Source organism: Lepeophtheirus salmonis, chromosome 4 (assembly GCF_016086655.4).
Source record: "Lepeophtheirus salmonis chromosome 4, UVic_Lsal_1.4, whole genome shotgun sequence".
Classification (NCBI taxonomy): Eukaryota; Metazoa; Arthropoda; class Copepoda; order Siphonostomatoida; family Caligidae; genus Lepeophtheirus; species Lepeophtheirus salmonis.
The window spans coordinates 22,674,771-22,700,955 of record NC_052134.2 but is presented as its reverse complement, the minus strand read 5'-3'; the positions used below and the strand labels follow the sequence as shown (position 1 = coordinate 22,700,955).

General features: G+C 32.9%; 1 protein-coding gene across 6 annotated transcripts in view; it reads left to right on the top strand.

Moving 5' to 3' along the window:
* The window catches only part of sigmar (Tumor necrosis factor alpha-induced protein 8-like protein sigmar), a 59,550-nt gene extending 34,884 nt beyond the window's left edge, over nt 1-24,666 (top strand). For 2 of the 6 annotated variants that reach the window (XM_040709746.2, XM_040709747.2), the window contains exons 2-4: nt 13,554-13,695; nt 23,651-23,843; nt 23,908-24,666. In XM_040709746.2, the coding sequence (XP_040565680.1) occupies nt 13,694-13,695; nt 23,651-23,843; nt 23,908-24,330 (618 nt within the window). In that variant the 5' untranslated portion in view covers nt 13,554-13,693 and the 3' untranslated portion in view covers nt 24,331-24,666. Of the gene's footprint in view, nt 1-13,553; nt 13,696-13,745; nt 13,837-14,085; nt 14,375-15,228; nt 15,254-23,650; nt 23,844-23,907 lie in introns of those variants that run through there. The other 4 variants (XM_040709749.2, XM_040709750.2, XR_005863638.2 and 1 more) reach the window with 4 other exon arrangements.
* The last annotated feature ends 1,519 nt before the right edge of the window (nt 24,667-26,185 follow it).

Below are 26,185 nucleotides of genomic sequence, written 5' to 3'. Positions count from 1 at the left end.
CGTAAAATTTCGAGTATCCCAAGCTGTTTTGGGTCTCAAACATCGGATCTTTTCGGATAATACAATTTCACTTTAGTGTACCCGGGTACTTCAGGTGCCCGTCTTAGCTTTACTCAAGGAGTACCTGGATAAGTATGAGGATCTTGAAGAATCCGGCAGGAGTTGTTATCATAGAAAATTGATTACTGAAGCTTCAGTCAAAGCCTTTAAAGAGCAGCCGGATCTCTCCATTTAGGAGATGGAACTTGACGCTAATATTTCAAGGTGTATCAATATTAATAAAAGCTCCGGGTTTTTTTTTACGTGGATATAGAAAAATCCCTTAAGAAAATGAACCTTATGTGGCTTTTATTACCTTCTTTTTTTTTTTTTTTTTACTAAATTAATTTATTACATGATATTCATGCATTTAAGCCGAAATAATTTGTAATTTATGTGTTTAAATGTATTTATAGAATGGATATTTCCAATTTAATTCCCCTTCCTAGTCCGGCATTAATTGAGCCTTACATTCATGCAATGCTTCTTAAATAAATATGCTCTGCATATATAATTAGCCCTCAATTATTTTTATTTTTGAGGAATTTTTTTTAGATAAATAACCTTTAATAACCTTAATTATTACTCAAGGTCAAATATGGAGCAGATTTGACTTATGTTATAAACGTATTCGTATAAGTTCCTCTTCCTAGAAATTGAGTTTAAAGTAGTGATGAGACGGTTAATCATAATTTGACTATCTTATGTTGTTTCTGATATCAGCATCGGGAAAATAATGTTTAATTTGCGATTATGTATTATTACTTATTAGTGATTTTTAACTATTTATTTCTTTTTAAGTTATGGAGAGAAAGAAAAAATGAAGTATTTTCCATTTTTTTTTTTTTGTTAGAAATGCATTTTTTTTAAATCCCAAAAACTATTTTTTTGAGAACGCTTAGGGGTTTTTGATAAAAATACTTTTTTTTTTTTTTTTTTGAGAATGGCCATGTGTTCTTGAAATTTTTTTCAAATAATTTTTTGTGAATTTTTGGAAACAAATTAATATCAAATTGTATATTTGATTTTTTTTATTTCAAATTTAATTTTTGGATTTTTGTTGAATCACATCTGAATTGGCATTGGGATTTTATTTTTTTGAATTGTGCCATCACTAGTTTAAAAACGACTTTTAATGTAACTTGAAATAAATATACAGAAAATTATTCTAAGTCAATTTGTTGTACAGGGGGGAGTCGGGCCTTATTTATGTGCATATTATGTAGCTAGTACCTATGAACAAAGAGGCCAAGGTAACATCATTTATGTGTTTCTATTATCGTCTTGGTATCATATTCATATCTCTATATGTGTATACTATATATTTATATTGATACAATAATTTTCTTTTTTTCCATTCGAATAAATCATTCAGTTTCCACTTCCTCATGCAATTACTCCATTGGGGATTAATCTTTATGATATGTTACAGAGTGTTCCATTCAAATCAGAGCACTTTTAATTTTAAACTTCAACAAGAAAATAGTTTATTAATTAAGAAGAGAATTTGAAAAAGAAAAAATAATACTATAAATAGATGTGTTTCTGAGCTCCCTTAATGATTAATGTACCATAATGCATAATATCATTAATATAGGCAGCCTTAGTGGCAATAACGGCTTCCAGGTGGCGGCGGAAGACCTGGCGCCCGCTGTGGATGTGGTCCTCTGTCATGGTATCTCTGTGGTTCTGGCTATCAACAATTTTGCTTTTATTACAACCTTTTAATATACATCACACGTCCCATTAACAAATTATGTTATATTGATATTTAGAAACATTTCAACCTTTACTTAGAAGTTATGTTATCTTGATATTTAGAGACATTGTAACCTTTATCTGCTTGGAAATAGAGTAGTAGTCTCTTTACTATGTGATTATTACGTCAAAAGAAGGTATATTACATATACATACATTAGATTATGTCATTGAATTAAAGGAAATCAAATATCAAGAGGATATGAAGTGTTGAAAAAAGTATCGCATTGTGTTTCCTTGATATATGTATCTTCATAATCTTAAAATACTAAAATATACATATATTTTAATTATGTATATATATCTTATTTAGTATGTTCTATATTATTTTATATTTACACTTTGGAGGAGACTGGGAGAAGGTGGGGGCGGGCCTTTTACTGTAGTAAGTAGGAAGAAGGTACAATATTGAATATATATAATCTTCTTGCTTTGAAATATGTTATTAATAGGCAGTAGGCGGATATACTTGTATGAGAAAATATTTAACTTATGCTGCTATTTATGGCATCTATATGGTTTTTACAAATGGTTTATCAAATGATTCGTCATTCCTGAGTGATTGAATCATTCCCAAGTTCTTCATTTGGTTCCAGACTTTGTGCAAATGCAATATTTGCACAAATAGTAGCAATTTGACTTACTATATTTAAGGAAGATTTGAGACTTACCGAGTGGTTCATCAAAATCTGAACACTTTGAATTTTAAACTTCAAGCAAATACTGTTAATGTTTTTAACGATAGAACTTCAACAAAACTACATGCAACAGAAAGGTGAAGTCGAGTGGGTTAGTGTCAAGACTGTAAGGGGCCAATAGTGTCAAAAAAAAAAAGACTAAATTACTCATTTATTTCATTGATGGTGTCAAAAGTGGACTCTACACCCTCAAAAGGATCATTCCATCCGTATTTTAAATAACTCTCTGGGCAGTCCGGTGTAGTTATCTTGCATGGGCCCTCGTAGACTTGAGGGAATTGGGCTGAACTATTTCTGTAACTCCTCTGTCTCCATTTTGGCCTTTTTGACAGTTCCCTTCTTTCTCTCCAACGTCGGAGTAATGCTTGGCAATGCCCTTGCTGACTACCTTTTCCCCCTCCTCCCGTATTAAAGCTGCTTATAGACGATCTAATGTAACGTCATGTTGCTCTCATTCAAAACATTCTTCAAATTGTCTGCGTTCCCATGTTAATTCTTCTTTTTTAACATACCCAAATACACTCGATTTTCATCACTACATATCTTGCATATTATTAAAGCAGAGTGTGACTGTTAGTCGACGTCAATTAACTCCAGGGACTACCGCTAGTAAATAAATCTGAGTTTATTTTGAAATCTCGACATCATGGAAAAAACACTATAGCTGAACAAAATTAATGACGTAACTGACTGGATACCATATAAATAATTTCCAAACCTTTTTGAGAAGAAGTTACAAGATCACACATTCTATGAGTGAGCCTAAATTTATAAATTAGTAAAAAGTAAATTGGTCTCACCTATTTTACAATAAAAATACATAAATATTCGTGCAATTAAAACATAATGAAATATGATTCAAACTAATTATTTTGTAATTCATTTCCGTTGTTGACCAACTGTGTGTCTAAATAAATAGAAAATTTTGTTTCATTTAACTTCAATAATATTAAATAAAAACAAAAAACAATTAATTTTAATCTTTCTGACTACTGATGTAAAACTGTAAAAAAGAAACAATTTAATTTGTTGGTTTTTGTGTGTGGTATATGCGATCTGGAAAAGGAAGGAAAAAAAAAGTAATTAATATTGAAATAGAAATCACATAGTATTTATTTTATTTAGAGTCTCATTAAGAAATTCTTCTCCCTTGTGTTATGTTATTTTCACTTTGGAAAAACTTTTCACGTGTTGGTTTCTACTCATTTGATTCTTAATACATACTTAAGGATAATTAATTTTTGAATGATGTTACCACAAGGACGGGGAGTATTCATTAGCATAACAAAGGCAGGTCCGGTTTAACTAGGAGCGGTAACTATGGTTACTGGGCTGGGCCATTTCCTTTCTTTAAAAAAATAAATTGAATAAAATTTCTAATTTTGATTTTTTAGAAAACAAAAATTGAGTATTTTTTAAAGAAGATTACAGGGTGCGTTGTTGAAATGTGGACACTTATGAAAGAGAAAAATAAAAAAACACACGAAGATCATTAATAATTCCTACCATCATCTCACTAACTGTCACAAGCAATCAAAAAAGGTCTCACAAAGAGACAAAATAATTAAGCAAACAGGCAGAATAATTACAACGCCTAGAAGGGCAGTAATGACGTTATTGCCATTGAGACAGTTTTAACAAGAAGGTGCATTGTGTGCCACACAACAAGGGTTACACAGTTATTTATGGAGATCAACAATCGCTTCTACCCGACAAAAATATGGTCAATATACTCTGCAGATGTCAACCCTTTCAACTATTCCTTCTGGCCGTATGCCGAGGCCAGGGCCTGATACACAAATGCACTGAATCCATCAAAATCACAATTTTTTATGCCCTGGCCCCCCATACCCCCTCCGCATATGGTCATTGGAACTACAGGAGCTGCAATTACATTACGTCTTGGAGATTAATTTGGACCAAGTTTAAGGCCACCAAGATCCATAATGATGCGTTCTGGAGAATAACTATTATACAATATTTTTTAATCTATATTCCCTCCTCCTGCTTCAAGGATAGCCTCCACACGAGACCTAAAAGCTTAACTGACTTTGAGATCTCCGTAGTGTCTATGGAGCTGGTCATGGATCTGATGGAGGATTTCAGGGGCTCTACAGAGCTATGGTAGGTTGCACAGGCCTCCCCCTCCAACTTTCCCTTCTGATAATAATCACAAGGATTAAGATCAGGAGAGTTGGAGGCCAAGGTCTTGGAGTCCCAACAATGAGGTACATTGTCCTTCAGCCATTCTTGCACAATCTTGGCCTTATGGACGAGGGGGAAGTCCTGCTATAAGGTGTACCTTCTGCCTCCATCCACTCTGTCCATCCAGGGCTTAAGTACTTTTTCTTTACATATCCATCTGTATTTATGACTATTTATCTTCTTCTCAACTGAGAATAATCGCAAATGTACTCCATTGTTCCTCAAAGAAAAACAGGAGCTTCTTGTACCTAGCCTCTCTGTTGAGCTTCATTGAATCTTTTAACAGATGTCTCACACTTAGGACGTAGCTCTTATACCCTAAATTATCGTTGATGGCCCTGTAGATGGTACTGCGGTGCAGAGAACGGTTTTTGGAAAGAATAGACATGGATTTGCCTGTGTCAGCTTTAGAGGACCTCCTTATCCCAGCCAGGAACATGAGGGCCCTCTTTCTGTTACTCTCCTTCTGGACGTACCGGTGTGTTTGTAGCTCATGATTATGGCTTAGACGGTGCTTTTTGAGTACATCTGGTATCTGATCTAGTTAGGGACAGAGTGTCCTGCGCAATGGAGTTCGATCATAGCTGGCCTTTTTTGTTGTTCCATCCTCATGAAGTGGATTTTTTTTTTCTTGGAAAATTATAAATACACCCTAGAGTACCTCTCTAGATAAAAAAAAATCTTTTAGATTAAGCTGTTGTTGCTCTAGACAGCCATAAACTTGGTCCAAATTTATCTGTGCGGATCTGTAGACTGTTATGCAATGCGGACTTTTAGGAAATGAATGTTAGCTGTTTCAAAACTATTATTTTTCTATAATATTATTCGTTAAAATGCACCAGTGCTATTGAAAATATATTTGTTATGACAATAGTAATTAAATGATGTGTTAATTATATAAATGTGTATACTGTTGAGAAACGCTTATGACCTCGATTGAAATAAGTTAGGGTAGTTTTAAGTTGATCTGTTCAGCATAAATTACGGAAGGGGGGATTTTAATGACAGTTTTCCAATATTTTTTTTACAAGATTGATTATTTGACTGACGTGTTTGTTAGAGGAGCAAAATTCAGCTTGTGCCACATCACTAGATTTGTTTATATTAACTTTTATATTTACTCAACCAAGAAGTAATGCAATTAAACGTAATTGATCCACACTCATTGGCTGTTGCATTTTAAATTATCTAATTCAATGTTTTCTATTATTTTCCTTCATTCCTATGCACACAAGTTCATCTAGAGGGGGATTGGAGAAAGCTAAAACGCTTTTTTTAGGAGATATTATAAATCCCTACCAAATTTTTACAGAAATACATCAATACCCAATATAAGTTTGTACTCGAGTATGGAATATTATAGTTATCCTTTGAGACAGCTGAATGTGGATTACATTTGTACTCATCGACGAATAATGATTGTCAATTTCTATCAACAAATTATTCATATTCCTAATCTCTGAAAAGCCTCCTAACTTCCACTTAAATTAACAAAAAGTCATCATTACAAAAATGTAAATAAAAACTGATGGGTTTTATTTAAAAAGGTTATATTGGGGCAAATGAATTATCATCAAATCAAATAAACTATACTTCGGATACTTGGGTATTATTACTCGTCCCGAAAATTTGAATACACAGCCTACAGGATTGATATTATCTAGTGGTACAAATTTTATTATTTTTAATCTGGAATGACATTTGTGCAAAATTCCGTAGGAGGAAAAAAGACGTCATTTCTTTGAACAGAGCAAGCTGAGACGGTTGGTAAGAGCAAGGAAGATTCTAAATTTTCTGTAGGGCATCAAAAATTCGATTCAAGTTTTGCTCTTTTCTGAGGAAAAAATTTTCACGGTTGATGCCACTGTGGATTAGCAGAAGAGCCGCTACATCATAACTGAACATCGAAACAATGCCTCAGCTTCAGTATGACATGTTTTTAGAACTAAAATTCCAGCCAGTTTACCCTTCCATTTTTGTGGAGAGGAAGAAGCAGCTCAATGCTTACATCGAACTTCCGGAAAAGAAAGTTCTAATTTGGGCCAGAAAGAAGTTAGGGGACAATTCTGTTTTCCCTCAAGATTGAGCGCCGTGTCATTGCGCCGCTAAGACCCAGGAATTCCTTATAGACAACTTTTTGGGATCTCAACATTTGGCTTCTGTCCCTCTTTTACTACTCTATCTAGACGCACCTGTATGAAAAGGTGTGTGTTACTTCTCACAGGAATGTGCAGTCTCTAGAAGCTTCCATAAAGAAGGAGTGGACCAAGTTCGAGTCTGACTACATAGTCAAGGTTTGCAAGGGATTTAGGCCTCGTATTGAGGTAATTATTAGAGCTGTGGTCTCACATATTGAACAAAAGTTGTGCAAAGCAGTATTTTCAGATGATTATGTTAAATAAATATTCTCACAAAACCTCTCGTTTTAATTTTACTCTTGAAAAATTGAAAATTAAAAAAATGTGTGCCACTAGATCAGATCAACTCTGTAAAGTATAACAAAATCAATTTCAGTACTGAAAGTCCACAGGACTGGCCGTAAGACTAGACTATATCCCATGAATAAGGTCTGACACAATATTTCGATTGCAATATTATAAAACGCATTATTAGTTGTCGATTGTTAAGGAAAATATTGTCCTAGTCTCCACCATGAGCGCACAGTACGAGAAGAGGATTGAGATTGCAGCGCTCCTCTGCGTGGGATTGTCCTAAAAGGTCATCTGGTAGTAAACTGGGGTCTCAAGGCAGACGATTTACAATGTCTCCATATGGTTAAAGGTCGGAGAAGACCTCAGACACTCTCCAGGAGGAAGTAGGAAACCTTCTGTGTCCGTCAACAGGCTGAAGTAGGCCTTCAAGAAAAGCCGAAATCCTCATTTACTGAAATGGCCAGGATGATGAACAAGTCTCTATCGGCGGTGTCCAGGGCTCTAAAAATGGCAAAAGGAAAGTATCTGCGGCGTATTACAGGCATCTCTTGACATAACACCAGGGAAAAGTCTTATCTGATGAGAAGATCTTTACCGTTGACCCTGTCTTCAATAGGCAGAATGATTGATTACTGACATTTGGGGATGCAGAAGCACCGATAAGTCTCCACCACCAAACACCCTGCTTCAGTCATGATGTTATGTCTGGTTGCATCCAACGGGAAGGCCATGAATTATGTTTGGCTCCCTTTAGGATATAGGCTGAAGACTGATGAGTGCATCAAAATTCAGGGACACCAGTTGTCCCATGGATTAGTTCCATCATTGGCAAATTATCCCTGGGTGTTCCATCAAGATGGTGCACCTGTCCACGTCGCAATGAAAACACGAGTTGGTTCAGACCACAACATGCACTTCTAGCCAAATGACTTCTGGCGGGCGCAGAGCCCAAACCTCAACAACAACAACTCCTTGAAGATCTCTATCAACTAGGGCCGGCCTCCAGAGGGTCTTCAGGAGCTTCTGCCACGGCTTGAGGCTCACCATAAATTTTGAGGGCGGATACATTAACTAAAACATATTCTTAAGGTTTCAAATAATAATTAATAAACTTGTTTACTAATTCACCCCAGGATCCTACCATGAACTTCAATACTTTGTGTGCAAAAATCACTCAATAATAAAGGTTGGCCCCGTATATGATGTAAAAAAATTAATTAGACATATCCCATCTTCTTGATTTTTGTCCAAGACTGTCGTTTTTGTGTTCACACCCCACATTTATAAATCATATTGTAAATAATAAATTTCAATGTGAATATCATCATAATAGTAGTAAATAAATCAAGCATCTGTCTAACTTGATATTTAAAATTAAACTTTCCTACAAAATAACTTTTATAAAAGCTATAAATCTATATAACTTCATGACTGTTGTTAATTATGTGTTACAAAACTATAAGCCAAAATGATGAAACAAAGACTAATTTTTTGCCCGCTAGAAGCATTGAATATACTCAAATATTACTTATTATATGTCTCTATCAATTCACTTTTTTAAGTGAATTGACAAGGTGAATTCTGAGAAGAAGATAAAATTTCACTTGATGTTATTTTGGTAAAATAAAAAGTAGTGATGGGATTAATCCGGAAAAAAAAAATGATAATAAATTTTATTTTTTACTAAAAAATTTAATGTTAGAAATATTCAAAAAAAAATTACACTTTCAGTTTTTTTTTCTAAAAAATTTTATTTTCTCTAAATAAAATTGTATTTTTTTCATAAGTCATAAAGTGAGATTTTAATAAGACAAGGACTCTAGCAAGTAGGTTCTTTACTTTGTTTTATAGTTTTGGTCTGTTATATTGACATACAAATTGTCACGGGTACCTTTTTTACAAACACAATATACTTATGAAGCATGATTCCCTTGCGTCACATACTTTTTATGGACTTTTATTGTTCCGTGGGGAGCAAAGTTCAAAAGTTATTATTCTGAAGGTTCAAATTAACAATTCCTTTGGCTACAACTTTTTAAAAACTTCGTTAAAGCATACCCCTTTATTTGATAGTATAATTATCAGTTTCTATTTTGTAATGTAGGAGGCTACGCTTCCAATAAACGGTGGATATATCCTACCATATTTGGTCAAGTATGAATTTTCAAAATAAAAGATTAAAGAAGAGGGCGGAATGAGATACTTTAAGGACCATTTTCTCTGTGTTGTACATATCATACAGGGTCGTTCAGATAAATCCGGACCACCTTTAATGCATCCTGATCAAATAAGAAAGCAAGTAGAGGTTTGAAATTTTATTTTACAAGTTCTGATAATACAAAAAAATATAAAAATCATTAAATGTGTCTGCCATCTTCCCCAAGGGGCATGATGCTGCCAGGAAACTTGTTTTTAAAGACGTGAGAGACATTTGCTCTCTCTGTGACCAACCATTCTTCGTTCTGGATGTTGTGCTATCTGTCGACAGTCCATTGATTCTCATCTGAATATGATTCAGTTACTGTGGAACTTCAAATGGTTCAGTCATTTTCTTCTCTGAGCTGCCTGGGTAGCCTTCATTTTGTCTCTAAGGATATCTTTTGTAGAGGCTGTATGATTCCATCATCAGGTCAGTGTTTATGGCCTGGACACTGTTGCGCGGCTTATTTGGCGCTGTTTTGCAAGAGTGTTAACCCTTTACCGCCTAGATGTACTTCCATGTGTCACTTCAATGTCCATGTATTTTTTAAAAGTGGATTTCAAAATCCACTTGGGCTTCAAGCAGCGTGATCAACAGTGGACTTGGAAGTACATATGTGCGCTAACCCATGTGAGTGTAACCTCAATAATTATATATTAGCTTTTTTTAGAGAGCAACAGCAGTTAACATGCTAATACACTTAGGATTGTAATATTAATTATATTTCGTGAAATTTATATAGTTATAGTAGGCTAAAGTTAATCATTACTTGATTTTTTTTCAATTGTCGCATATTGTGATTTTGTCACCTAAGTAATCATATTCAGGTATTTCCAACGTGATTGCACCTCAAAGATTTTATTGATAGAGGAAACGACCAAGTAAAATTAAGCAGATGGTTTTTATGAGGATATTTTATCTGATGACAACTATGTATATTGAAGATCTTGACTATTGTCCTCTACTTATTAGATGATGAGGAAGAAAACATTTCAGAGAAGGGAAAACCCTTTTTATATGTTTTTGAATGATAATATATTTATATTTTTCTATTATAATATTTTTATTATTTTTTATGAATTTCTAGTGTTACTATTTCTAGTCATTCGCCCAAATGTACTTTCAAAGCTATGGTACATAAATATGCCATGTGGCTAAGGGGGTTTCTTCTTCTTAAAAAATATTTTTAATGTTTTTTCATCTATATTATATCCTTATGTCTATAAAAGTTTATAGAAAGGAAATTTTTCTTTTTAATTCATTAAATAAAATTCAGGCGGTAAAGGGTTAATCGGAGTGCCAGGAGATTACTTCAAGGAATGCTTCAGGCCTACGAGGAATCTAGGAGTGTGTTTTTCATCACTCCGGGACTTGTGGGCTTTTCTCTTATATGCCCTCTCCTTCCAGCGGTTGTAGACGTCGTAGACTGTACTATTTGATATCTGATCATCTTAGGGCTGTGTGCCACGCAAGCCATTTCGATGAGGGTCTTCCTCTGGGTCTCCTCCATCGTAAATACTTGTTTTCAATTAAAAGCTGTGCAATTAACTTTAAGTTAAGGTTCAACCTCTCACGTTAAAATAAAAATACTCGAGTTATATGCTTTCCCTATTGTTCAAGATGTAGTTAAAGATGGTCCGGATTTATCTGAATTACCCTGTAGAATTATTTATTCAATAACCATTATTGGTAATTACTTACAGCTTAATAATTAAACAAATTTGAATTCAACCAATCAACGTTCAAAACACTAATATGGGGATAAAACAGAAAAATCAACAGCTGAGAACCAAATACTTTTTAATTATTATATAGTTATGAGTAGTTGCGTTGCTAGCCTTTTCTTTGGGGAGGGGTCAACCCCCATAGAATTTTCTGAACTTCCAACCTTGGAAATAGATCTGTATTGGAAATTAACATTACTTGGTGTCCTAAAAAATATCTAAACCCAAGTGTTTTGCAATCTGAAATGAATTTACTAGGATACATATTATATTCTACATATTTTTAATAAATTTTTGAAACCGTGTCCACTCATTCGGGCGTTTTTTTTTATTTTTTGAATTACATCTTTTGAGCAAGCCTCTTTTCGGCGCGGATAATTTCAGCTGCTTCTATTTGGCGTAACATATACATGTATATTATATTAGAATTACATGCAATTAAATGTAAGGATCGTATCATCACTAAATATTCGAATAACAACAATAAATATAAACGTGTTGATGCTAAGCAGTAAGCACTTCTTAATTTATATTCTTGAAGGGATATGGGAAGTGTTCTGTTTACTTCGTGTAAGCAATATGTCTACCTTGAGCCTTGAAATTTACTCTCATGTTATCCCGGAGGAGTCTGACTCCTCAAGCAACACAACGGCCAATGTGGAATTATCTCTTAGTGGTTCGAAGTAAAATGTTGGGAACTACTCATCACTGGTCCTAATTAACGTGTTGGAAAAGAGGAAGAAGCTCTTGCTCTTCCAATGTGTCGAGACTGAAGTTTACATTCCCCTAACGACTTAAGAAGAGAAACGGATTGCGAGGTAAGATGATGAAAAGTTATGGGATCGAGGGGCAAATCCTTTTCTAGAGTTTGGAAACTGGTGAGGAAGAGTATTTCGATCATTATTTGGCAGGACTATGGATGCAAGCTGATGATTTCGAAGATCAGTCCCTACTTAATATGAAAATAAGGGGGAGGGGGAGGCAATGCTTTATTTGGTTCTGTATTACCCTCAGTCGAATGCCCTAGCGAATAACAAAGAATTCTAACTCATCAATTAAACAATGTTATATGTTTATGGTTTCTATATCGAGCTTCCACGTTTGAATGTGGTAAATCGCCTAGTGAGGTGTTAAAGGGATGAGAGATGTAGATAAGGGGTGATTGTTAACTCTGTGGATAAGAAGCTACTTAGAAAAAGATTCCCGACTCAATATGTTTGGGAATTGCTACGACATTCAGATATTCCAATTAAAGTATGTGTAAGTTGAGAGGTGACTTCTATCTAAAACACATAATCACTTAAAAGTTCCTAATAACAATTTATATGTAATAACATAACATAACAGCATATACTTTCTAAACAAAACGTTCGAGAAAAATATTATCTTTAAGAGTATATAATTATGTTTCACTTGTTTTCCAATGACAAAATAGACTCAAAAGTAATAAAGAAATCAAGGAATAGCTTGAATGGTGCAGGTTTATCCATGTAGATTGCATATCACAGACTCTATCCTATAAATGAAATTATATCAATGTGATTGATCAGGACACTGAAGGAATTCTTATCAATGATTTTTTTCTTAGAGTAGGAGACGAATCAGAGTTGACTTAAGGAGGAATTTACTCAATAATTTCATTGAATGAGCTGTGAATAGAGGATGATAAATCTGTGTCTATTCCTCACTAGGTCTTTCAGTCGATTATTCTGTCTTTTTATGAAACTCCTTAGTTCTTATAGAAGTATACGACGATTTTTTACAAGATCTGGAGGAATTGTTGTATTCTTGAGTATAGAGGTGATTATTCACAAGATCAGAAGTCACTGTTTATTATCCTTTAAAGAGAACATAAAGTTGAAGCAAGGATCAGAAGACATCTGACTTGGATATCCATAAAGAAAAGTATTCTTAGGAATGGAAACAGGGGGGATGGAGGTCCAGTATAAACGAATGCTTCGTAGGAAAGATCCATCTTGCTTCTAACTTCGTTTGTTTATATTTGTTTCGATGTTGGGAATACAACGGCAATTTTGATCAATTCAAATATATTGACATTTTCTAGTTACAATTGGAACAAAATGTAGAATATTTTGTTTGTATTAAGTAACGTGAAATAAATATAACTATAGTTTAGGTTATCAATGTATTCATTTATGCATGAAATATGGAAAATTTTGATGGCGTTCAAAATACCTTTGCGGAAAAGAAGCTGTGCTGTAAAATGTGCGCCCTAAAGAGCCCTGCTGAAAAAATCCACGCTGAAATGTATGATCACCGTTGCAACATTAGAAATCGTGGTTTAAGACTAGAATTATGTTTTTGTTAAAAAACTTTGATCAATAATAAATAAATATATAGGTCGAACTCATTTTATAATATTTATTTATTTACTCGGTATTGAGGCCTAATCACTTATCATAGTTTATAAATTGTAACAAGAGCCTAAATTCAATATATATATGTTAACCTAATTATTTTATTCCTATCCTTTCAGGTGTGTTATCTCTTCATCTCTGGGCGTTTAGGACGGATTCAAAGTATCACATTCTCTCAAACTAACCTCTTTTTCTCACTCTAATCTTAGCCTGCAAGGTTTTGTGCTTAGAAGACGCTTGTCCCAACAAATTAATTCAAATGTAATATAATATGGTTGTTAATCAATAATTTTAATTTCCTTTTCACATAGTTGTTATTATCGATCCTTAGGGTGGGAACAGTTGCAGCATGTATTTTTTCCCTTCTAACATAGAAAAAGCTACTGCCACACAATTTACATTGTATGCAACAATATATGCAATATACGTTGTATGCAATTGTACTTTCAAATATAACATTTTTTCAATTTTTTTTTTTTTTTTTTTTTCAAAAATAACTATTCACAAAAGATTTCAAACATTCATAGTTTAAAAAAAAAAAAAAAAAAGTTCATAGCCAAATCCACAACTGTTCAAAAAAAAATTAAATTTTTTGCAAAAAAAAAAAATCAATAAATAAATTTAATTTTTTGAAAACAAAAATCAAGAATTAATTTCAAGTATTCTATTTAAAAGCAAAATTCCTTAATTGGAAAGGGCGCTACAGTCCCTCTAGGCCACCACCTGGGATCACACCTCTTATTTAATAATAATTCTTTTATTGTGAGGATCAATTTGAAAAGAATTATTGATTTAGAGAAATTGACGATACTTCGTTGAAGAATAGAAATCTAATCAACACTTAATTTTGAGAAACAGCATTCCAGTTTGTTTTTGTGTCGATACATTGTCTTAAATTTTCGCGTCTCTAAGTAATTGAAACAACGAGTCAAATCAATAGGTGTTGTAACCCTGTCCGGTCTATCCTCCATATTTTTTTCATATATTCCATATTTCACTAATTCAATATATATTAATTTTAATCACGTGTGTGTGTTTGTCTTTAAAATACTAATGTATGTAAATTTATGGGGATGTGGTTTTTTGGTGGCTTGTGCATGATCAGGGGCGTACGCAGGGGGAGAGTTGGAGGGACTGTATCCCCCTCCTCCCAAATAAAGGAATTTTTCTTTTTAACAGAAAATTTAATTTTTGAATTTTTTTTTTGTTTATAGTTTAATATTTTAAATTTAATATATTTTTTTAAATTTATATTTCCGAAAAAAATTAATTTATGTGAATAAATATCAATATTTCAAATTTAATTTTTAAATTTTTTCCCGAAAAATTAAAGTGTCCGTGAATAGCTATGGATTTAAAAAAAAAAATAATTTTCAATTTTCCAAAAAAATTCCAAATATTTAATTTTCTTTGAATAGGATTTTTTTAAATACAAAAATCAAAGCCAACACCTCCGGATGCCCCAGATCATGGTTCTTCCTGAGTTCTTATTCTTATTGAGTTATTTATTATTTTTATTTCTTAAATATAAGAGGCGTTTCAAAAAATTGAGACTAGGGATGGGTGTGATTAATCTATAATTGATAGCTATGATTATTTTTTTGATTTAAAAAAATGTATTTAAGTATGTTGCAGGTTAGATTAGAACTTATAAAATAATGAATTTCTCTTTTTTGAAAATGTTTTCAACTGTTCATCATCAATAAATAAAATATGATATTGAATAGAGAGTTTTCACGTTACATTTGCATTGCTGATGTCGAACATTGTGGGGGCCTAAACAACAAAGTTATATCAGAATAAAACTCCTTTTTTTAAGGTTTGTGAAGGAAATTTTTTTCTGTATTTGACATGGTTGGGTTATTTTATCGACTGACTTTTCAAAGGCCATATAATACAATATTGATGAAATATTACACACTTGCTCATATCTTACTAGGATTGTAATTTGATTATGGTTTTTATAGGGCTTGATCTTTACCTTTCCTCTTTGGCCTTAATGAGCTGTTCCCTGGTAGGGGGTTATTTAAAAAGAAAAGTTACATACACTATGAGTAGGTGTACATAATATATCGTGACGTTGTCCTCGTCACTTTGAATTATTAAATGAGTTTGTATAAATATGTGGATGAAGACGCTATGAAGGAGATTTAGTATTCTTGAGAATTCTATGTTTTTCTATTCTTACGAACAATTTTTTTAAGGAGTGTAGTGTGCTTCAAGGATGAATAGGAAATTTAAGTGTTATGAAATGTATTTTTTCCTTTTGGTTTTTAAAAAATCCCTTAATTTACTCCGTCCAATGATGTGTTATTATATTGCAAATAAAGTGTTTTATTTATTGATGTGGAAATCCATTCTTTATTCTTGTATAAAACACCTTAAGCCGTACAATGTAGTAGTGTTGACATATAAAATGATAATTATATATTTAAGTACCTCATTCACACAAAAATATTTAGTGTATTGTCAGCTGTATATGTTTTTTCTTTTTCTTTCCCTAATCATTCTTCCTGTCGTTGATAGGTTGAACTAAACAACTCTAGGGAAAGAGTGGTCAAGGAAGAAATAAACAATTCAATCTAAAAACAAGGAAGACATATCCTAACGTAGGTGCCCTTATTCTTCTCTTTTCACTAGGGGGTGGACACTCTCTTCCCCCCCCCTGGCTGCGTGCCTAGCTGAAAGAACATGTAGCAGCGTCTAATTTTAAGACAATCAGAATTGAAAACTACTAACCCCTTCCTTCCTTGCCTTGAGTGGCCACTCTTTACCTAGAGTCCTTTAGGTTGAACTTGAATTAGCTCTTGTTAAGCTATGAACACTGCTCGCTTTTTTAAATAACACAGATGTACTGTATTTTCTTTTCAGCTGTTTTAATACATTTTCATAAATTGACTCTTCCATTATTTAAAACAGTTAACTCTACGTATTATGAACTCATAAGATGTTACAGAGGGTTTTGTCCGGTTCAGGTTTAGCGGTTCTATTTGTACCGGTCTCAGTTCTTTCAGTACAACGATTTCAGTCTCGGTTCTTTTTTATACAGGCTCAGTTTGGTAACAGGCACTTCAAGCAAGAGGTGTCTCTAGAATATCCGGCCCCAGGAAATGATATTAGATACAAATAGGGATGCAGCTACCTAATACGCAGAGTCCGTAGTACCCCAAGTTCCAGCAGATCCCCGAAAACTGAGATTACTTTACACAATGGTTCATGGTTTTCAATGTGGGGCCGTAAGGGAAGCCTTGGATGGGAGGCAGGAAGATGGAGAATTGAGGATTGCTTTCATTCTTCGTAGAATGAGGGGCTTTAGCTAAAAATGTATTGTTGTAGGGACTAAGGGGCCTTGGCTTAAGAAATATTATAGTTATAGGTCCCCACAAGCTTGGACCTGAATGCATAATCTACCCCACCCCTTTTTTTTATTATTGAACTTTCTTATCGTATGTTAGGACAACAATTGTAAACCAATTTGTCAAAGGTTTTCCTACAATCATGGAAAATGATCATACATTGACCACAAAGACTATACTGAAGCTTCAAATATTTACAAAAGTCTTAAAGGTTCAACGTAGAAGGTCATTTTTTTTTCTTTTTTTAAGACGCTTCAGGAAAGTATCTGAGGTCAATGCATGATCCCACGGCAAATTTATGTTGTTCAATGGACAACTCACTTGGGAGAAATATTATCAATATTTTGTTGTTCCTAGAGAAGGAAATATACTTAATGTATATGGACTTCAAAGATTATTCTTAGGTCAATGGAGTGCAATACTATAATTTTTTACTTAAACTTGGTCAGATAATCGAATCCAGTCGAACAACTTGCGTGTTTATTAATTTTTCTCCTTATCTTAATATATATTATTATATTGGGGATAGGTATTACATCAATTTAAAATAATTTTCCCTCTTTTTCTTTCCTGGTTTTTTCCTGATAACACTTTTTGTAGTTACAGCTTGAACATGTTTTTTATCTTCCAAAGTTGCTTTGATTTTCCTTTAATTCTTGAAGGTGAAACATTAAGTATAAAGTAATGACTAGTATGGACCTCATGAATAACTAAAAGAAAGGATTTGTTGGATAGTTATTATTGTAAGTCCCTGTTGGACTCAGAGTTAATTCCTGCCTATATCCTTGAAAAGTACGGAGTGGGATTTACAGGGTAACCCAAAAGTCTTAGGATAACTTCAACAGTCAAGAAAGTACTCAAATATCAATTTCTCCAAACTTCTTATGGCACTATTGAATTCAGTGTAAAATGTTCTTCAAAATGATTACTAGTATATTCCACATGGCTCTCAGAGGCTTCAGAACTGCTTTACACGCTTCAAGGATGGTCTCCTTCAACAAGTTGTCCCATGTGGACAGATAAAGAGTGTTTTCATCCCGAAGACGCCCCCCAGACCATCACTGAGGCTGGCTGTTGTCCCCTGAGCACACTGCGGTTTTTCAGGAGAATGTCATCGATGCTCCGAAGCAGTACTCGGTCGTTTTGGCTGTTATAAGCCAGCAGCTCCACACAGTAGATCTTCCCATCAGTAAAAATGATTGAAACGTGCGTACAAGAATGGAATAATTCCAGAAGCACTTTTGCCCGGCTCAGCCTCTTGGTCATTGTGGACGGTACCGCTTCATACTCAAGTCCTACCTGACCACCCTAGGCATGTTTTCTCGAGGCACGCCAGCCTCATGGAATACTTCTTTTTGCTGTTGATCTCCAGATCTCGTTGCCTCAATCAACATGGGTGTCCTCATTGGCCTCGGGAGACCACTCTTGGGCCTGTCATCGACACTTCCAGTCTCTTTGTGCAGCTTGATTGTGTAGTGGACTGACGACTTGGACACATTGAGGTCTTTCAGGGCCTTGCAAATTGCCCTTACAGCTTTTCTTTTCCGAATGAAGTAAAAAGATGGTGTGCTTGGGACTCATGATGTCGTCTTTAGAGGCTCAAGAACACGTTTTAGAAAAAGATTTGTTATGTAACACACAAAGATAGAGATTGCATGAATCATATGCAACAAACATATTTAAAAAATATTCAACTGTCTAGGAGAACTATTAAGTTAAAGTTGCTTGTCCTAAGGCTTTTGGGTCACCCTGCCTTCATCCTATTTTTGAAGTTTCATGACAACTAAGCGACTCTCCTCCCTATCATTCTTATAACTGTCAGAGTTAGGTAACGTTAATGTTTGGTTTCTTTTATTTTAACATATTTTAATTATCGCCGTCATTTTTTTTGCATCTATGAACATAATTCATTATTATTAATGCATGGTTGAATTCCTTTTCTTGGTATGTTTTGTATTGTGATATTGTAATAAGTAGTTAGAACCTCACAGGAAGTTTGTTAATTTTCTACCTCGTTCCTTTGAATAAAATAAATATTTATTTTGTGTTCCTCCTTTTTAATTAGTGATTTCCTTTTCAATACTAAGTAAGCAATTCATTGGTATTTCATGCTCCAAGATTCCTTTTTAAAGATTATCCATCAACAAACCACAATATTGTATAATTAACTGTTTTTTGTTGCAAGGAATCGTGCGTGCTAAATGCTAAATCATGGAATTTAATGTTTATTTTTCTTTAAAACTTTTGTCAGAGGGAGAAGGGAAAAGCCTTTTTACAAATTGTTTAAAGTTATTAGCGTACAACTCTTTATCGTGCATTATAATGCAATTATCCTCATTAGCTTCCATAGAGTACTTTATAACTAATAGATTTACATAATATGTTTATTACATTCAATGCATCTCAAAGCTTCTTGTATAAGAATTAATTAATATATTTGTTCCATAGTTTATTTTACATATGTGAATTGTCAAAATATAAACAATCTTGAACAAAAGTTAAAAAGGGAGAAGATCCCAATATATATTTTTATTTCCTATATACACCGTTCTTTAACAAAATACTTAGAACGCTTACGGAGGAAGGACGCTGTGTGTTTTTTTAGCAGCTTGTCGGAAGTCTTTGCCGATATTTCTAGAAAAAAAGCATTGATGAACAAAGTATTTATTCCACTATCGAGGAAAAGGGAGAGTGTCCTTGTTGCGAGCCGCGCCGGACGAGATAATGTCGAGATTACAAACTTTTTAAACCTGTGCAGGTCCTCTCTCCGAAGAATTAGTAAGGAACTGGAAAAGTGTGAGGGTGATTATGACTCACTTTCATGCTACAATCTAAAGAAAACTTTAACCTTTTTGTCAGAATTTTTTTTTTTTTTTGGACCCAGCCTCCAAGCTCGCCTGGTCTTAACTCAATAGACTTCTTTGTGTAGGGGGATGTTGAACGACACAACAACAAATCATCCTGCAACACAAAACCCTAGTTGAAGTTCAGGATCTGGTAGGAATTCTAGAATCTGCCACAGGTGACTTGCATCAAGACGTGCTCCCGTTTTCGTGGTAGATTCGAGGCCGTTATTTGACAACAAAGGCGAATATTTTAAATAATAAAAAATAATGTTTGATTCTCCTTTTCATTTGGCGTTGTTTTATTAAAATCTGATGATTAGTTTAAAAGAAAATCCATTCAAATTTTTTTTATCGGTTATTAAATAAAGGCTGAACATATTCACTGCATTATTTCATTGACATATTTGAGTCAATTTTAAGGATTGTGTTCAAATTTCTGTGATTATTAAAAATATCCGATAATTTAAACTATAGGTTAGAACCTTTATTTGATTTAAAAAAACTTATATTGGCCCCGATATGATATGGTATTTTCAATCAAATCTATCAATTTTTCATTTTTTTATTATAGGAAGCAATTTACAATACTTAGAATACAATTTGCGGGACACGCAATGAGTTAATAAGAATAATTTGATCATAGAAAGTGACAATAATTCGTACAAAAAAAGTATATATAATCCACAATATGACTAATTTACTTTAGGAAAACTTTTTTCGACTAGAAAAATTGCACATAACTTAAAGTTTGAATTGACAGGTTTTTGTTATTGTTCCTACTTTACAACAAAACGTATTTATGAAGGTATACTAAGCATTGTATACCTAAAGATTTAAATGTTATATATCCTTTATTCATGTACTAGTAAAAAAACATTTTTTCATCTTAGTCTTACTCATTTTGAGGACCAAAAAGTATTTTAATTGAGCTGAGCCATGTGCGTGAATAAAACGACAATTTTAAGTAAAATATTAGACCTCTCGATCAGAGTCTTAACACAAACTCATATTCTTTACTGAAAAGAGATGTTTGACTCTGTTGATCAAAAAGAATATGATTTTTTTATATATAGAGTAAGGAATATGGGGGGGGGGAATACCTTATAAATATATGTTTTCATGGTTTTCAAGCATGAACCTTAACACTCTTTTTTTTTTTTTTTCTAAAACTTAACATTATTAACCTTTCATGACTTTTTGGAAATGAAAAAAAAACTAAGGGAGTAGAATGAATATTTAAATCAGATTACTTTAATAGTTGTTGTTTTTTTCCTTGAGAAAACCCCCTCATTTTGTTACAGACCTTCTCAAGTATAAAAATTGTGGTACGTCATCACAGAAACAATCTTGAACAAAAATCAAAAAAATGGAAAATTATAAATTCAATAATATGTACGCCCTGCGATTTCATTGAGTGTTTTTATTCGATTTTATGGGATGATTTGAGATATCTTACCTATAGTCAGTGATGAAAATCCTGTGAATTTTTTAGTAGGCCGGTTTTTTTTTACTCAGAGTAGAATTGGGGAACAACATCGAAGTAATTTTAGCAAATGTACTTTCTCTCTTGTCACAGCTGATTGTAGCTGATCTAATGAAACGTCATGAGCTTAATTAGTTCTCTCCTCCTAAACATTCCACAAATTGTCAGGGTTACCATGTTGGTATTCAGTTTCTTTTTTAACATGCCCATTCTATACTGGATTTTCATCATCGCCTAAAGTCTTGAGCAGTGACAGGCTGACTGGGCCAAGGGACTGTGTTCCTTGATAGTAATATTTTTGGGGCGGCATTATATATTGGTTGGCAAATTGAAAAATTATATAATATAAAATTGTATACTTTTATCTGAAAAAATACAAAAAACAGACAAACAGAAGAAATTTGTTTTTGGTAGGTAATATTTACATCTCGAACATTTGATAAGACTTCATTTGGCTTCGCTATATTCTTTCAAATAGGATTTACTCTATTTATTTATCATTTTTTTTTAAATTATGACCTGTAATTTTTGGTACCTTTTAGTGTAATTAGTTGCCCTTTTGAAGGATTAATCAGAGTTATTGGTCAAATAATACAAACATTATTGAGAAAAATCATCTTGGGGGCTTTTGTGTTGACGAGCCACAAATTAAGTTTTCCCTCTAAATTGTCTTCAATTTTTTTTCAAATTTGCCACATATATTAATATTAGTTAAAAACTCAAAAATCCAAGATTTCAGCTTTTTTTGTCCCCTGGTACAGGATTTAAAGGTTTCTAAAGTTTTTGCCTCGACGCCACCAACCCTAGTTTTAAATCGTTTTATTTTGAATGTTTTTGAAGATATCGATCTACTTTAAAAACTATTTAATAGATAATTTTTTTGTATTTTATTGTATAAGTCAAAAAAAAAAAAGAAGATTTTTACTCATAATATCACGAGATCAATATTTCGACCTCAAAGGAATAAAACATACCCATTTTCAATTTCAATTAATTTTTTATATGTTAATTTGTAATATCTCTCAAACATATAAAATAAGTTTTTAGAAATGCATTCGATTCCACTTAAAAAAATACATGCTAAAAAACAAGTATACATCTTGCAAAAACTGGAGTATAATATTTAGTTTATATATTCAGAAATTTGCTCTACCTTCGCAAACATTTTCATTATCATTATGTGTGCCAATAAGGTAGTTGGCGTCGAGGCAGAAACTTAGAAGTCTCTAAATCCTGAACCGGAGGACGAAAAAAGCTGAACTTTTCAATTTATGAGTATTAAACTACTTTTAAAATATGGCAAAATTTGAAGGAAAAAAATAAAAAAAGTACTGTTTTTGAGTGATTTATTTGGCTTGGAATGACACATATACTAGTAGTGGGTTCAGTCTAAAAATCTTGGACCGTTCTAATTTGTGTAAGATCGAACTTATTTGGTCTAGATTAGTTTGATTGTATTTGTCGGTTATGCTCGGTCCTACTAAAATAAATGATTGAGTTTTATATAATTTTTTATAAGGAACTTTGTTATGCATTACTTCCTTTATGAAACTGCGGTCCAATTATTATTATTATTATTATTAGTGATATGTCAGGAGAAAAACTCGTAAATTGGTATTAGAGTTTTATGAAGTAAACTATAAAAAAAAAAGACACCAAAAAACTCGGTTTGTTTGCTTAAAATGCAAGTATTTACTCGTGACTCGTCAAAAAATATATTTCTCCCTTTCACTTTCTTTGAGAATATTAAAGCTTGTAAATTCTTGAACCGTATTTTTCTTTTTTTTATTCGGATTCTAATAGTTTCGAGTCCACAAGAGGAAGAAAGCAGCTTCATCCAAGTTGGTTAAGAATGTGAATCTTATTTTTACCAATTAGGGAAGGGAAAAACAATTTTTGAATCACTAATTTTCAATAATCCTATATAAAATATGATTTTTTTAACCAAAGAATTTTTTAGCGCGTAAAAAGTGTTAGGCAGTGTCAGAGGCGTCTGCAGTGATGGGGGGGGGATAGAGAGGCTGTAGTCTCTCTAAATCAATGTATTTATGTCTTTATAATCCTTAAATTATCAGTAAGGCAAAAATTGTAAGTTTAATTCCAGCGACTAACGAGTATAGCTCGAGTGGTTTTTTTATTAACTCGAAAATACGTTAGCAGCAATTTAGTTCCCGACACATCACTAATTATCATTATTACTTGTGAGGGAAGGAAGAAGATGATAGAGGTTCTTCGAAATTGATTTGAGTTAACTCATGATTTGTTGTAACACATTTTATGAATGCATGAGTCTATAACATTTTCTAAAAATAACCATTAAAATATCATTAAATTAATGACTTCATACCATGCAAAAATCCCTGTTGTAAATAGTTAAGTGCATTTTTATACACTTTAAGGTTGAAGGAAGCTCAAAGGTCACGCTTATCTACCTATGTATAATTTCTATGTCTCACGCAATCTCTATTTTTATTTATTTTGGCTCTAATGTTCCATACTTAAAAATTAAATATTTTAAATTCATATTCCAGGGTTCATTCATCGGAATCGAAGATTTTTTCTTTTGAGAGAATGACTGCGGATTTTCGAGCTTTGGATGTGAGCTACGAAGTTCAAAAAAGCTTCGCAAATAAGTTTTTTACAAACAAGAGTGTGGCAAAAGGCCTCATCGATAATAATTCTGCATCACTTCTTGATCATTTATATAAGCTTATTAAAATTTATGTAAGTTTTTGTACATTGGGGATAATTTCATGTAATTAATGTCTCTTATAATTACCATTTCCAGACAAAGAATAAAAAGGAAGCGGAAAAAGTTGTTCGCAACATCATTAAGATCTCAGTCAAAATAGGAATGCTGGAGAGATCAGAAAAATTTAACACAGATGAGCAAGCAAAATTAACACGTATTCGACTAAATCTACGTACCATTATGATGACAATAATAAGCTTTTACCAAGTGGATCACACTTATGATCGTAATTTTATCATCACTCACCTTTCTGAGCTTAAGAATCAACTTCAAAACCTCGTCAAACCCTACCTCACGGATAAATCTCTGGGAAGGATAGACAACATCATTGAATTCTTTAGTGAGCCCGACTTCCTGGATTCGTTATACTCACCCAACAAACGAAATAGTGAAACCGTGACACAAATGGGGGTAATTGTGGATAATCTAAACAAATGTATTGAGATCGGAGTGTTATAGGAATTATTCATCCAAATAATTATTATGGATTTTGGACTGTGATTGATTTTTTTTAAGGATTCCATTTGGGATTTTTTTAAAAAGATTATTATTTTTTGTATCATAACGTATGCATGTTGTCATATTATATCAGAGTAAAACCTCACCAGAATAGTTCTTTTTAACGTCTGGTTTGCCTCATAGGAAAAACGTTTTAATGAGATAAGTTTTAGTTAATCTACAAGGTTTGAGTCAAAAATAGAATTTTTGCCATAGGAAGTCGATATTAAATAAATATTATTAATACATACGTAAATTGTAACATATTTCTCCAAATATAATCAATTTTATAGTGAATACTTTAGTTTTATTGACATTATTTATGGAAAAGTATAATGTAGATTGTACTTACGGTACTAGGGATTCCCAGGAAAACAATTTTTGAATTTCATTGTAAGAGGGTAAATTGGAATGAGTCATTTTTTTTATGTTTGAGTTTTTGGAGTTTTGGGTCGAGCAGATTTTGTGTTAGTAAGTGTGTATCAGTACTTATTTAGGACTGCGGTCCAGTCCTACTTGTCGGTCCTTAAAGAACTTAAAATCGATGTCTCGTCACATAGGCAAGGGTGTTTTTTAAGGATGTACCGACACCAAATTTTCAGCTGATTTCGTCTCCGATACCATCTTTATGGACGATTCCGATTCCTTATTATTATGTATAAATGAATTTCATCAACAAATAACGAAATTGTGTACTTTTTTAGTTCTTAAATTTTTATTAATTACGGATTGGGAAAAATAAAAAGGGTGGGAAATACGAAATAACTTTTTCCCCAACCTAATATATAAGGAGGATATCTGCTTATATATGTAACTTTACCTCAGGAATTTTATACTTATAGTATGGAATAAGAACCTACGTGAGGTTTACTCAACATGTTAAGTAATTTATGAATTAGTCTATTTTTGATAATATTTTAATGGAACTAAACGTTATCATCACCAAGCTCAAACTGAAGATACGGCACATGATATTTGGTTGATATTTCTTTCCTTTTCAAATTGATTTTGATAATTAATTGTGACAGCATGTTCAATTTTCAAATCCCATCAAGTACTTGATACTTGCTTATTACATTATACTTAGATATTACTGCTATGAATCATCTCCAATTGGAATAAATCATTATCTAAAACATTGCTCGCTCGATGTAGAGTAATTCATTTATAATAAACGAATGAAGTAAACCTATTATTTCTTTTTCAATTCTATAAGAATTATTTTCATTAGAAAATCCTATGGTGGATTACTCATCATCAGTGATGATTTAATAATGACCATATTTATTATAAATATTAATATCTATATGTAAATCTGTTCATAGATTTTAACTTGATTGTTTTTTTCGGTGGGATGTTGAGTTTTTCTTCTGTATAGATTACACAGCCGTGTCTCATAATTTATTCCTTGTGTGCCATTTCAAAGTTTTTCACCATAATGCAGTGGCGTAACTAGCCAATGCACCGCCTGGGGGGGGGGGATGTCAATTTTGCCGCCCCCTAAAAATTTAATAAAATTTGAAAAATACAAAAACTGAATAATACAGGTATATAGGTATGCCAAGCAAGAACAAAAAACATAGGAACTCTTTATTTCACTCAAATTTAATTGTGATATTTATATACAAAAAACTATAATATAATGTTGAAGAAAAGAAGGTGAATTAATTAAAAACAAAAGTTTATAAATTGATTTTACGTGCCTTGCGATTCGCAAAATCGTGAATGGCCTCATAAAAATCAATTTTTTGTACAAGGTTTTTGTAAATTGTAAAGGACCTTCCATTTCTTCAGCAGCTGCAAAATAATTTTACTG